General features: G+C 57.0%; 1 protein-coding gene across 2 annotated transcripts; it reads left to right on the top strand.

Moving 5' to 3' along the window:
- Window positions 1-3,055: 3,055 nt before the first annotated feature.
- NR4A1 (nuclear receptor subfamily 4 group A member 1) lies at window positions 3,056-11,534 on the top strand. Of its 2 annotated transcripts, none has more exons than XM_068971984.1 (7): window positions 3,056-3,174; window positions 5,913-6,790; window positions 7,602-7,731; window positions 8,060-8,211; window positions 8,549-8,751; window positions 8,836-9,014; window positions 10,789-11,534. In XM_068971984.1, the coding sequence occupies exons 2-7, from the start codon at window positions 5,915-5,917 to the stop codon at window positions 11,043-11,045; spliced, it is 1,797 nt and encodes a 598-aa protein (XP_068828085.1). In that variant the 5' UTR covers window positions 3,056-3,174; window positions 5,913-5,914; the 3' UTR covers window positions 11,046-11,534. The 2 variants fall into 2 exon arrangements, with proteins under 2 accessions (XP_068828085.1, XP_068828086.1); XM_068971985.1 differs by lacking the exon at window positions 3,056-3,174 and adding an exon at window positions 3,313-4,445.
- The last annotated feature ends 999 nt before the right edge of the window (window positions 11,535-12,533 follow it).

Below are 12,533 nucleotides of genomic sequence, written 5' to 3'. Positions count from 1 at the left end.
CTGGTCTCCAGCATGACATCTTCCCCTGCCCTTCCCGTGTTATCCTGGCCCTGCCTTACTTTCTGGTCCTCACTTCAAAGTTGTGGATACCTCTCCTCCCATGGTTATTACCTGTCCCTTTCCACTCCTTATTTCCCCTACAATGAGCTGTTCACTCTGACCTTGCTTATCTTAAGGGCTGGACTTAGTCAGGTCCCTTGGAGTCTCGATCTGCCCTTGGACCAGCTTATGCTCTAGGCCTCCCAAAGTTTGCATCTGTTACGCCTTTTCAAGAGTTCCACCTTAGTTGGATTCTACTAAGAGTCTCTGGATTTGGAGCCCAAGGCCACCCTCCCTGGAGGGCATCTGGCTGGCAGGGATGAAGCTCAAGGACCCCCAGTCCCTCTCCCTTTTGCTTTGGCTAGGTGCTCCTGGCTGTGTTCCTATAGAAGGACTCTGGCCTTTTCTCCTTACTTATTTTCAGAGTGTAATGTGTTCTGAGACCCCAGCATCCCCTGCCTCCACAAGCATGGCCAGGTGGCAGCTGCTCTTGCCTCTCCCACCCTCTGCCTTTGGGACAGCAAGATTACTGTCTCCAAACCTGCCATCTCCTGCCCAGGTGGGGCCTGGGCTGCCGGCACAGCTCTGGAGGCTAGATGCTTGGATGTGGAGATGTAGGCTCGGAACCTGGACTGCTCCTTACCACACGAGTTCCCTGAGGCTTTTGGGTCGACTTAGGGAAAGTCGGGAAAGTCTGTGTTGCTTTTTACAAATGGAAAGTGGTGTGGTGAATAGGAGGTGCTAGGGCTCAAGGCTGCTGATTCAGCTTTCAAAGAGACGTTAAGGCTGCAGCTAATACACCTGTTTTTGTTTTGTGTTTTGGTGGTGAGGTTTGGAGAGAAGAACATTGACCTGACTAATCAACTTTTGCTACCATACTAGAATTGTTTTCTTTTCTGAGGAAGGCCCTGCTGGGGTGAGTGGGGAGGGGGGCTAGGTGGGGAAACCAGCCTGTGACATGACTGGATTGGTTTCACCAGCCCAGACTTGCCTGTGCTTCTGAGCAAGGTGCAGCTCTTCTGGGCGCCCTTGGGTCCTAATCTGCAAAATGGGAACACATGAATTATATTAGTGGTTTCAAAGCAGGTTTAAGCTGTGGAATTCGTGTTTTTCCCAAGTAATATCTCAATGCAAAAGCCTAAGACAAAGAAAAACAAACCTTTGGTTAAAGATCATCCTATCCACACTTCACCTTCATGAAAGTGGCCTTGAAGGGTGTTTGGAAGACCGTTTAACAAAGGCCTGTCTGTGTTGAGAGCGTATGCTGTGATGAGGGAGCTATGCTAGGTTCTGACTGAAAGATACTGATGTTACTACATGGAGCCTGCTCCATCTGCGGTGGACTGTAGGGTGTGAAGAGGAGACAGATGGTGAAGGGGCAGGTTCTTAGTGGGTGTGGGCAGGGAGAAGGGCAAGTCACTGGCTTCACTCAGATGCTCTGGTGCCTTCAGGTGCCCGTGAGGCACGGGCCATGGCTGCGAAAGGAACAGAGGATCCACGATTCTGGATTTTGGTTCCAAATCCAAAATACGATTTCAGAAGAAAGTGAAAAGTAGCGCGTGAGGCTTCAAAAGCAGAGATTGGTGGTGGGCAAGGAGTGCAGAGACAGTGGATGGTAGAGATTGGGGGATGTTGGAGAGCAGAGTGTGGGAAACCTGAGAAGGAGGTGAGAATGGAAGTGAGGAGCAGGAAGTGCCTCAAGGGTAGAGGGAAGTGCCGTGGGGTGACCAGGGGAAGCGAGAGTGGCGTCCTTGGTCACAGGCTCAGTGTGGACAGGGGGAGGGGAGGGGCTCCTTCTCCCTAAATTTTACCCTTTTTATCTTCCTGTCTTACTGTAGGTGTTGGCTCTCCAGACTTGGGGCACCCCAGGGAGGTGAGGGGTGACAGCCCCATCTAGAGAAGGCTCCAGCCACCTGCAGCCTGGCCTGTGCCCTGCTGTACATGAAAGGCACACTGCCTGCAGGTGCTGCAGGTGAGGTGGGAGGAAGGGATCATGGGCAGCGGAGGGGGTGAAGGGATCCCCTAGAGATGCAGGCAGGCTCCACCCCAGTGTGCCACCACCTTGCTCTGTGACCTTGAGCAAGTGTCATTATTTCTCTGAGCCCTTTTATTTATAAAATGGGGAAGAGTCGGCACAAATTCGATAAGATTTCTCAGGCTCCACCCGGTTCTGAAATTCGGTAATTTCCCAATTAGAGAGAGGACAGTGGTGAGAAATCTAGCTCAGCTGTGAAGCACAGCATTGGCCTGTCTCGGGCCTGGCGAATCCCTGCCCTCTAGAAGATACTTTGCATAAGAAATTGGGGGGAGGGAGTAGGGAGTAAGTGTGTCTGTGTGATGGTGGGGTGCTGTGGTGTCTGACGTCCCTAGAAGGGAGTGTATCTGTGTGGTGGGTACTGTGGTGTCAGACGTCCCTGGCCAACCTCTCAACCCGAGACCCTGCTGGTTCCCCCGGAACGCGTCCCTGAGTTGCTCAGCCCAAGGCCTGCCCGGGGCCGCGGCACCCCAAGCCAGGAGGGAAGGCTAGGGAAGGTGCAGAGGCGGAGCCAGGCGCAGTCGTGGCTCCCAGGAGCACCCGGAGGGTGAAGCCGGGGAAGCCCCGCGGCCTCGGAGCTAGAGCGCCCTCTTCTCGGGCTCTGGCCCTTGGGCCTGTTTTCTGCCCCGGGGACCGGGGTCTTGGGGCCGGCCAGCGGAGCCTTGCGAGTCCGCGAGCTGCTATTTTTAGCCGGCGCAGCGGGCGCGAGGGGGCTATTTATAGATCAAACAATCCGCGCTCCCTGCGTCAATGGAACCCCGCGTGCGTCACGCGCACAGACATTCCAGGCCCCCCCTCTCGCCCCGCCCCCTCGGGCTCCCCGGCCCCGCGCCTCCCCCTGGCCGCCTCCCGCCGGAACCGCGCCGCCCCCCGCGCCCTTGTATGGCCAAAGCTCGCCGGGCCGCGTGCGTCAGTGGCGCCCCCGCCCCTCCCCGTGCGTCATGGAGCGCTTAAGAGCAGGGTCCGGCGCGGCCGGGAGTCCCAGTAGTGGAGGCTGCGAAAGTTGGGGGAGTGTGCAAGACAGCGGGAGCGTACGCGGGACCAGGCTGCGACTTGGAGCGCCGGTCCCGGTCCGGGCAGGGGGAGCAGAAGCCAGCCGGGTAGGTGCCCCCTGGAAAGTGTGCATCTCAGCGGGGCTCTCCGTTTTGGTTTTGTGGCGGGGAGGGGCGGGGGGATGTTGTATGAAGGAGATGAGTGTGTGCGAGGACCGAATGTTTTGGGGTTAGCATGAAGGAGGGCGAGTATAGGCTGCAACCCTGGCTTGGGGGTTAGGGGTTGGAACGGGATAAAAACCCAGATGGGACTGGAGTCTATTGGGTGCTGTGTGTGTGTGTGTGTGTGTTGGGGAGGCGGGGGTCTGTGCAAGGTGGAAGCCGCAGAGTTCAGTTGGCGCCTGCAGTGGGGACTCGTTCCGTAGGAGGCTGTCTAGAGTTCAGTCTCCCAAGGTCCCTTAGTTGGCACAGGGCGCCCAGGAGTTAGTTGCTGCTGGGGGTCTCAGTACAGTGCAGGGAAAGGTGCACAGAGTTCTGGGCTGCTGGGATCTGACTCCTTCCAGGATTGGATTTCCAAAAGGGTCTCTTAGCTTGTCAGCTCACTCCTATACCCCTAGTTGTTTTCTTAACACTTATTCTTAATGCTGTGGGTTAGTTTCTAGGGTTCCCCAGTTGGAAGTTTCTGCCTGAACTATCTTAGGAGAGGTCTGGATTGTCCAAGCAAATGGCTTAACATTGGTGATTGAACTGTGGAGGGGGTGCTGCTGTGTGTTGGAATAAAAGAGGCTTCTTATGGCAGAGCACAGTCTCTGGAAGCATAGGGAAGATTGCTTTTTAATGTAGCTTGAATGTGTGTGTGTGTGTGTGTGTGTGTGTGAGAGAGAGAGAGAGAGAGAGAGAGAGAGGTGGAAAGCTTCGTCCTTGGGGATCCTTGATTGAAGTTGATGTTGGAGTCTCCGGTGGGGTACCACCTAGAGGATCCCCCTCCCCAGTCTCTGTCGGATCAGACAGGTAGGGTGCAGCCTGAGGCTTGTTTAGCACAACAGGTGCAAACCATATTGTTGCCAAGACCTGCCTGTAGCCGGATTCTCCTTGCTCCTTCCTTCAACCCCGCCTCTTCCTTCGCCTTGTGTCCCTGCCAAAGGCTGGATGGAGGTCCATATCTTGTGTCATTGAGTACCTGCGTGAATGCAGGAGCGGGGGTAGATTGGTGGGGGTTGATCCGGATGTGGGACTTCCAAGTGGAGAAACGGGATTTGAATAAGGCTGGAGTGCCCAGCCCAGTCCTTCGTAGCTGCTGCCTCTTTCACTCCACCCCAGAGCCTTCCCTGCCAGGCTGTCGTAGCGCGGACAGACGGGGCCAGCCTTTGCTCTTGCAGGTACTTTATGCCTATGGATGGGCGCCGCTGGTTGGTGGGGCCAGAGTGTCTAGGGGCTCTTGTCTGGGTTGGTTGTGGGAGTGTCAGGACAGGGGTGGAGCTGCCCTGTCCAGGGCCCAAGAAGGCGGGAGAAAGCCTATTACGAGAGAACTCCCCAGGCTCTTGGCCAGGAGGTAATGCCAGCTTTTGCCCCCTTCTGCTGTCCCCTTTGATTATGGCACTCCCTGTTTCAGCTTGCTTTCTTCCCCAGCCTCCCTCTCTGACTGATGAGGCCAGGGTCATGGAGACAAAGCAAGCAGGTAGGATGAGAGCCTCCTCTCTGCGTTAGCTTTTGACTTGTCTGTGAACTTAAAGATTCCCCCCGAATGATTCTCTCTGCTCCTTCAGATTCCTCCAGATTTGAGGGGGTGTAAATCCCCTTTGTCTGAGCTCCTGGGTTCTTCAGGGCACAGAACTGTTTAGTGGAGGGACCCAGACTTCCATCACCCCCAGCAGGCTTCTCCTCTGCCCTCAAGTAGTCTGCTAGGCTCTGAGTGCTCTCATAGAAATAATAGGGGGAGATCCTGCGGGAAAGCAGAAAAGTTCCTTTTCAGGACTCGAAGTCCAGGGGCTGCTCTCCCCACCACACTCTCCCTTCCAGCATATGGCCTTTAAAGGTCTGGAGCCCAGTTACCTGATCCCTTGGGGTACTGGGGAAGGAGGTCGAGCTCCTTTCCTCTTTGCTTCTGGGAGCATCACAGGCAATGTAGAGAGGGTGCCCATCCCCAGATGGCAGGACTAGGGTGTGCGTGGGATCTACAGCCTTTGCTCAGTATGTAGGGTGAGGGTGGGGTTGGGGATGGCGGTAGGGACAGGCTAATTGCTGTCTAGGCTGCTTTCATAGGCAACTGGGCCTTCACTCTCAGCTCCTCTTCCATTTGCAGGATGTTGTTCATCAGCTCAGGCACTGTGGGGGGAGAAGAGGTGGGGGTTTTGCAGAGGCTGAGCCATGCCTGGGAATATTCCCAGAAGTGCCAGGTTGGAGGAATGGCATATCTGCTCCCAGGACTGGGCTCTGGCTTTGCCTGGCTGCCTCTCCCACCCACCCTTCTTCCAGCCCCCACCCGCGCCTTACCCAGTTAGGGAGAAGCAGGGGGCTGGACGAACACAGCTTTCCCCTGTTCCAGCAGAGAAATGCTGGCTACATGCCCTCCCTGGGGTTCCCAGGCTGCCTGGGGTGTGGTTGGCCTTCCGACTTGAGCCCACCCTTGCCCGGGGACTTTGTGACATAGACGCTGAGATGGTGCCCAGGCCAGGTGCCAGGATTCCTGGGTTTTGTAGTGGGCCGTGGCCCTAGCGCCTCCATGTCCCATGCCTGGCTGGGAGTCCTGCCTCCTGGCCGCTCAGGGACCTGTACCTAGAGATCAGGCTTCAGGCCTCTCTTACTGACTTCCCCCTCCCCCCAACTTTGGTCTCTTCCCTCTCCAGAGATGCCCTGTATCCAAGCCCAGTATGGGACACCAGCACCGAGCCCAGGGCCCCGTGACCACCTGGCAGGCGACCTCCTGACCCCCGAGCTCAGCAAGCCCACCATGGACCTGGCCAGCCCCGAGGCGGCCCCCGCTGTCCCTGCCGCCTTGCCCAGCTTCAGCACCTTCATGGACGGCTACACAGGGGAGTTCGACACCTTCCTCTACCAACTGCCGGGCACGGCCCAGCCGTGCTCCTCGGCCTCCTCCTCAGCCTCCTCCACGTCCTCGTCGTCAGCCACCTCCCCAGCCTCTGCTTCCTTCAAGTTCGAGGACTTCCAGGTGTACGGCTGCTACCCTGGCACGCTGAGTGGCCCCCTGGACGAGACCCTGTCCTCCAGCGGCTCTGACTACTATGGCAGTCCCTGCTCTGCACCGTCACCATCCACACCCAGCTTCCAGCCGCCCCAGCTCTCTCCCTGGGATGGCTCCTTCGGCCCCTTCTCGCCCAGCCAGACTTATGAAGGCCTGCGGGCATGGACAGAGCAGCTGCCCAAGGCTTCTGGGCACCCCCAGCCACCGGCCTTCTTTTCCTTCAGCCCTCCCCCCGGCCCCAGTCCCAGCCTGGCCCCAAGCCCCCTGAAGCTGTTCCCCTCACAGGCCGCCCACCAGCTGGGGGAGGGAGAGAGCTATTCCATGCCAACAGCGTTCCCAGGCCTGGTGCCCACTTCTCCCCACCTTGATGGCTCAGGGAGGCTGGACGCGCCCGTGACCTCTGCCAAGGCCCGGAGTGGGGCTCCGGGTGGAAGTGAGGGCCGCTGTGCTGTGTGTGGGGACAATGCTTCCTGCCAGCATTATGGTGTCCGCACCTGTGAGGGCTGCAAAGGCTTCTTCAAGGTACTGGGCTGCCCTGGGTGTAGCTTTTTATGAGAAGTGGGGCAGGCTGGTCTCTCACCCCAGCAGGCTTTGTGATGGCTTCACTTGGGTTCTCTTTCCAACAGGTCTGCTCTTTAGGAAGAGGGCACGCTTGGCCCGTTGGGCTGCCATCCTAGGAGCAGGGACCTGGGACCTTTCATGCTGACACTGGGGTCGGGGAGAGATGGAGGGAGGGGTGAGAGTGGGGCAGAGGGTGCAGGCTGCGGGGTTACCCAGGAGGGGGAGTTTCTGTGGCCAGCCTCTGGTTTTCCTCTGCCTGGCCTCCCCCTACTCAAGGTCCTGGTGGGAAGGGGGGGCCCAGGCACTCCTATTCCTGGCACGAGATGAAAGGATCCGAGGAGAGGGCTTGGTGCTGGAGGGCTGGGGGTGGACTTGGGAACAGGCTGTGTGTTTGTCCCAGCGCTGGGTGCCTGCCTCCCTGCCCGGCCCCACCCCCGGCCCCTCAGCCCTCTCGTGTCTGCCTCAGGGAAGGGGCAGGCGGACACAGGCACGTTAAGAAGTGTCAGTGTCTGGGCTGCTGGGGAGCCCCTCGCCCCTCATCCTGCATCCTGAGGATATGGCCGAACCCTCCGCCAGTGTCCCCAAGACTTTTTTTCTTCCTCCCCCAACCCATCCATCTTATCCTCCCCTGCCACCCAAATGTTAGAAAAATAGTTGTGAACAGAGAGCGCTTTTGTCTGCAATGGCAGTAGGATCTGGACAGTCCCCTCCCCTGGCTCCCCCCCACCCCACCCCACGCTCTGACAGCCTGTTCCGTGTTGCCCCCCCCCAGCGCACAGTGCAGAAAAATGCCAAGTACATCTGCCTGGCTAACAAGGACTGCCCTGTGGACAAGAGGCGGCGAAACCGCTGCCAGTTCTGCCGCTTCCAGAAGTGCCTGGCCGTGGGCATGGTGAAGGAAGGTGGGTGGTTGGGACAGGCCCCGAGGGGCAGAGGGGGGCCAGAGCAGGGTGGGGCACGCAGATGCCACCCCCCCCCCCCCCCCCCGCCCCAGACATCTGTCCTGGTGGGCCGCAGGGGAGGGTGTGCCTGGGCCTTCTGTCGTCCCCCGCCTCCAGTCCACCTGCCTGCCTTGTGAGAGTGGAGATCGTTGCAGGCTCCCCTGGGTTCTCGGGGGCTCTAGCTCCTCATACTTGGGTGTGCTTCTAGCACCGGGGTGCACAGTTTGGGCTGGGAGTCCCTTCCCTGGGCCCCTTTCTCCCTGCCTCACTCCAGCCCTTTTCTCTGTAGTTGTCCGGACAGACAGCCTGAAAGGACGGCGGGGTCGGCTCCCTTCAAAGCCCAAGCAGCCCCCAGAAACCTCCCCAGCCCACCTACTCACCTCCCTGGTCCGGGCGCACCTGGACTCAGGGCCCAGCACTTCTAAACTGGACTACTCCAAGGTGAGGCCCTGCCCAGCCCACATTCGGCACTTCCTATGTATGAGAAAAGCTACCCGCCCAGCCCCCAGTTCCACAGACTGAAAAGAGGATTGGCCCCTCTAGGCTGACCAGATGGAAAAATGTACCCCTCTGGGCAGTGGCCAATTAGAAAAAAATGTGCTTCTTCCAGCAGCCTCGGCTCTGGGTTAATAGGCAAGAGTTGGCAAGCAAGTGTGGGCGGGATCTCGGCTCCATTCTCACCCTTGGGATCTGGCATCCCAGGGCGTGACACGGCTGTACACGGCCGCCTGAGTGTGGGGCTCTTTCTGGGGTCTGACCCCGTTGGACCACCTGCCAGTTCCAGGAGCTGGCACTGCCCCACTTCGGGAAAGAGGATGCTGGGGACGTGCAGCAGTTCTACGACCTGCTCTCGGGTTCCCTGGAGGCGATCCGCAAGTGGGCCGAGAAAATCCCTGGCTTTGCCGAACTGTCTCCCGGAGACCAGGACCTGCTGCTGGAGTCCGCCTTTCTGGAGCTCTTTATCCTCCGTCTGGCCTACCGGTGAGTGTCCCACTGTGTGCTCAGCCCTCGGCCGGCGCTCTGCCCTCCAGCCCCTCTAACGGCTGTCTGCACCCAACCTGCCAGGTCTAAACCAGCCGAGGGGAAGCTCATCTTCTGCTCAGGCCTGGTGCTGCACCGGCTGCAATGTGCCCGTGGCTTCGGGGACTGGATCGACAGCATCTTGGCCTTCTCTCGCTCCCTGCACAGCTTGGTGGTAGACATCCCTGCCTTCGCCTGCCTCTCCGCGCTTGTCCTCATCACAGGTAGGAGGCCGGTCCCCAGACCCAGGGAGATGGGGAGGGCCTGAGGGCCTGGCTCTGGATGTACCAGCATCTGGTGTTTCCTGGGCCCCCTGCATTGTGGAGTGAGGGTGACGAGATGCAGAGAGGGCAGACGTGGCTCAGGGCAGTGCAGTCGGTGGTTGGCAGAGCCGGGTTTCAGGCCTAGCTGTGGCTGACAGCAAACCATCAGCCTCTGACGGAGCCCAGACTACTCAAGGTCCTAACTGTGTAGGTGTCAGGTGTGACCTAAAGTTTGTTTTTTTTAAATCTTACTGAATCATGTTGCATGGAAATTATCACAAAATGTATGCACATAAACAACACACAGGTCAAGAAACAGACATGGGGCTTCCCTGGTGCCTCAGTGGTAGAGAATCCACCTGCCAACGCAGGAGACACGGGTTCAATCCCTGATCTGGGAGAGTCCCACGTGCTGCGGAACACCTACACGCGTGTGCCTTAACTACTGAGCCTGTGCTTTAGAGCCCAGGAATCACAACTGTTGAAGCCCATGAGCTGCAACTGTTGAAACCCTCCTGCTCTAAAGCCTGTACTCCAAATAAGACAAGACCTACAATGAGAAACCTGTGCACCGTAACTAGAGAGTAGCCCCTGCTCGTTGGAACTGGAGAAAGCCCACGGAGCAACAGAGACCCAGCACAGCCAACAACAAATAAATAAGTAAAGTTATATTTAAAAAAAGAAACAGCCATGACCAGTACCCCAGAGCCCTTCCTTGTGCCCGCTTTTTAGTCATTAGCTGCCCGAAGAGTAGCTACCACCTTGACTGCTAGCAGCACTGATTAGCTGTGCTGGTTGTGTACTTCATGTGAATATGTAAATGTAATTCTGCAAGATACGAGTTTTTGGCATTAAATGTGTAGGTTTTCAGGTCTTTATTTGTTAAAGCACCAGAATCTGCCCCATCTCTTTCTCTCCGGGATCTTTTGTTGTGGTGCAAGGACTCTCTAGTTACGGTACATGAGCTACAGAGCATATGGGCCTTGATAGTTGAGGCATGCAGGATCTTGGTTCCCCTACCAGGGAGCAAACCCCTGTCCCCTGCATTGCAAGGTGGATTTAAGTTAAGTTTCACAAGGCTACATAGAACCAAAAAACTGTAGGACAGAATCTGAGGTACTTTCGGCTACAGAAAGAGCACTGGGTTTTGAGGCCTGCTTTCTCTGGAGGTGACATCTGTAATGCTACTACACAAACCCAGGGTTTCTCACAATAGTCTGGGGTGTTAGTCGCTTAGTCATGTCCAGCTCTTTGCAACCCCATGGACTGTAGCCTGCCAAGCTCCTCTGTCCATGGAATTTTCCAGGCAAGAATACTGGAATGGGTAGCCGTTCCCTTCTCCAGGAGATCTTCCTGACACAGGAATCAAACTCCAGTCTCCTGCAGGCAGATTCTTTACCATCTGGGGTGGGAGGAACCAGAAACCAAAAAAACAGCACCGGGCTAGTCAGTGAAACCTGCTTAAGGTTTTATTTCCTTTTTGTGACCTTAGGCAAGTCTTGTAACCTCTCTGGGCCTCACTTTGTCCCTTGGAAGATGAGGATGATGAGCATTGCTGCCTTGCTGGGCTTCTAGTGGGGCTCCTCTGCTTGCATGGGGTGCAGAGGGGGCATGGGAGATGATCAGTAGCAGCAGCTCCAGAGACCTGGGGGCAGCCGACTCTGCAGCGGGGAGAGGGTCGTCCGGTTCCGGGCAGGGCGTCTAATCCCACACCTTGTCCCCCCCTCCACCGCAGACCGGCATGGGCTGCAGGAGCCTCGCCGGGTAGAGGAGCTGCAGAACCGCATTGCCAGCTGCCTGAAGGAGCACGTCTCGGCCGAGGCGGGTGAGCCCCAGCCGGCCAGCTGCCTGTCACGCCTGCTGGGCAAGCTGCCCGAGCTGCGGACCCTGTGCACCCAGGGCTTGCAGCGCATCTTCTACCTCAAGCTGGAGGACTTGGTGCCCCCTCCACCCATCGTCGACAAGATCTTTATGGACACACTGCCCTTCTGACCCTGGCCCGGGAACATGCGCGCACTTGGTGTGCACGCTCATAATGCCACCCCACGTGCCTTTAGCCTATGGCCCACGGACCCCCGGAGCATCACCCCGGCCTGGGCCTGAGCTGCAGACTGGCTGCCCCTCCCCTTTGTTGTCTGGGAGGTCAGCAGGGAGCTCACGGCCTCGGGGAGAGGGATGCATTCACAGGGGTGACCCTTACTATTTGTCTTACCCCCCCAGCCCAGCCCTGGTCTTCATGTTTTTGTAAGATAAACCATTTTTAACACACACACACCGCCATGCTGTAAATAAGCCGAATGCTGGTGTAAATACAGGAAGGAAGAGGTTGAGGTGGGAGTGGGGGTTGGGAGGGAGGAATGGGCCCCCACCAGCCGCCTCCTACTTGCTCTCTTGCCGCCCTCCTTCCACATGTACATAGACTCATTCTAGGAGGAAGACAAATGACAGATTCTGACATTTATATTTGTGTATTTTCCTGGATTTATAGTATGTGACTTTTCTGATTAATATATTTAATATATTGAATAAAAAATAGACATGTAGCTGAAGCTGAGATCTTCTCTCTGGCACCCTCTACCCATACCACCCACCCCCAAAACAGCATAATAGAGACAGAGGTGGCTCCTGTAAGTCTTTATTTATTTTGGGGCAACCCATGTCAGGTGGCATATGGGAGCTTAGTTCCCTGACCAGGAATCGAATCCACACCCGCTACAGTGGAAGTGCAGAGTCCCAACCACTGCACCACCAGGGAAGTCCCTAGCTCCCATAAATCTTGCATGTTGCCAACTTGGCTAACAGGCCTCAGTTTACTCATTTATAAAAGGTGAAAGTAATGACAGCTGCTTCATGGGGTTGTTAGGCAAAGCACTCAGACTAGTTTCTGACATGGAGAAAGCCTCTGGTGAACAGGCCAGGCTTGTGGATGGGGCCTGTGCTGGGGGCCAATTCGTCCAGCGGCTTTGCCTGGAAGTTCCTAACCTGAAGCCCCAGCTCACATGTCCCCTGGGAGTGTAGGGCTGGGTCCAGGGCAGCCCAGGATGGTGGTAGCCACTGTCCTTACTCAGAAGTTTTTCCCCATCCCCACTTTCAGTATCCCTCCCCACAAGCCTAGTGCACCAGCAGCAGGACCCAGGTTATGGTAACCCTGACCTTCTTGGCAGGAAGACTGTTCTGAGTTCCCTGCTTGTGCCCAAATGCCCCCAAGTAGGTTCTCCAACTCCCAAGACCATCAGATGCTTAGCTGGCTTAAAATGCAAATTCCTTGGCTCTACCCCAGAGACTGGGATTTGATGAGGGGCGGGGCCCATGGAGCTCAACTTTCACCCAGCACCCAGGTGCCTGTGAGGCTGGAGGTCTGGGAGCCACTCTGGAGAAACAAATGTAGAACTGACCCTATACCAAAGTCCAAGGTAGCTGGCTGCCACGCAGGGCCCGGCCCCCTACCCTGCGCTTTGTGCAGGAGGACCCTTGACCCAG

This window comes from Capricornis sumatraensis, chromosome 4 (genome assembly GCF_032405125.1).
Source record: "Capricornis sumatraensis isolate serow.1 chromosome 4, serow.2, whole genome shotgun sequence".
Lineage (NCBI taxonomy): Eukaryota > Metazoa > Chordata > Mammalia > Artiodactyla > Bovidae > Capricornis > Capricornis sumatraensis.
Note: the sequence above shows the minus strand (reverse complement) of the source record. Positions and strands in the feature narration are given on the sequence as shown.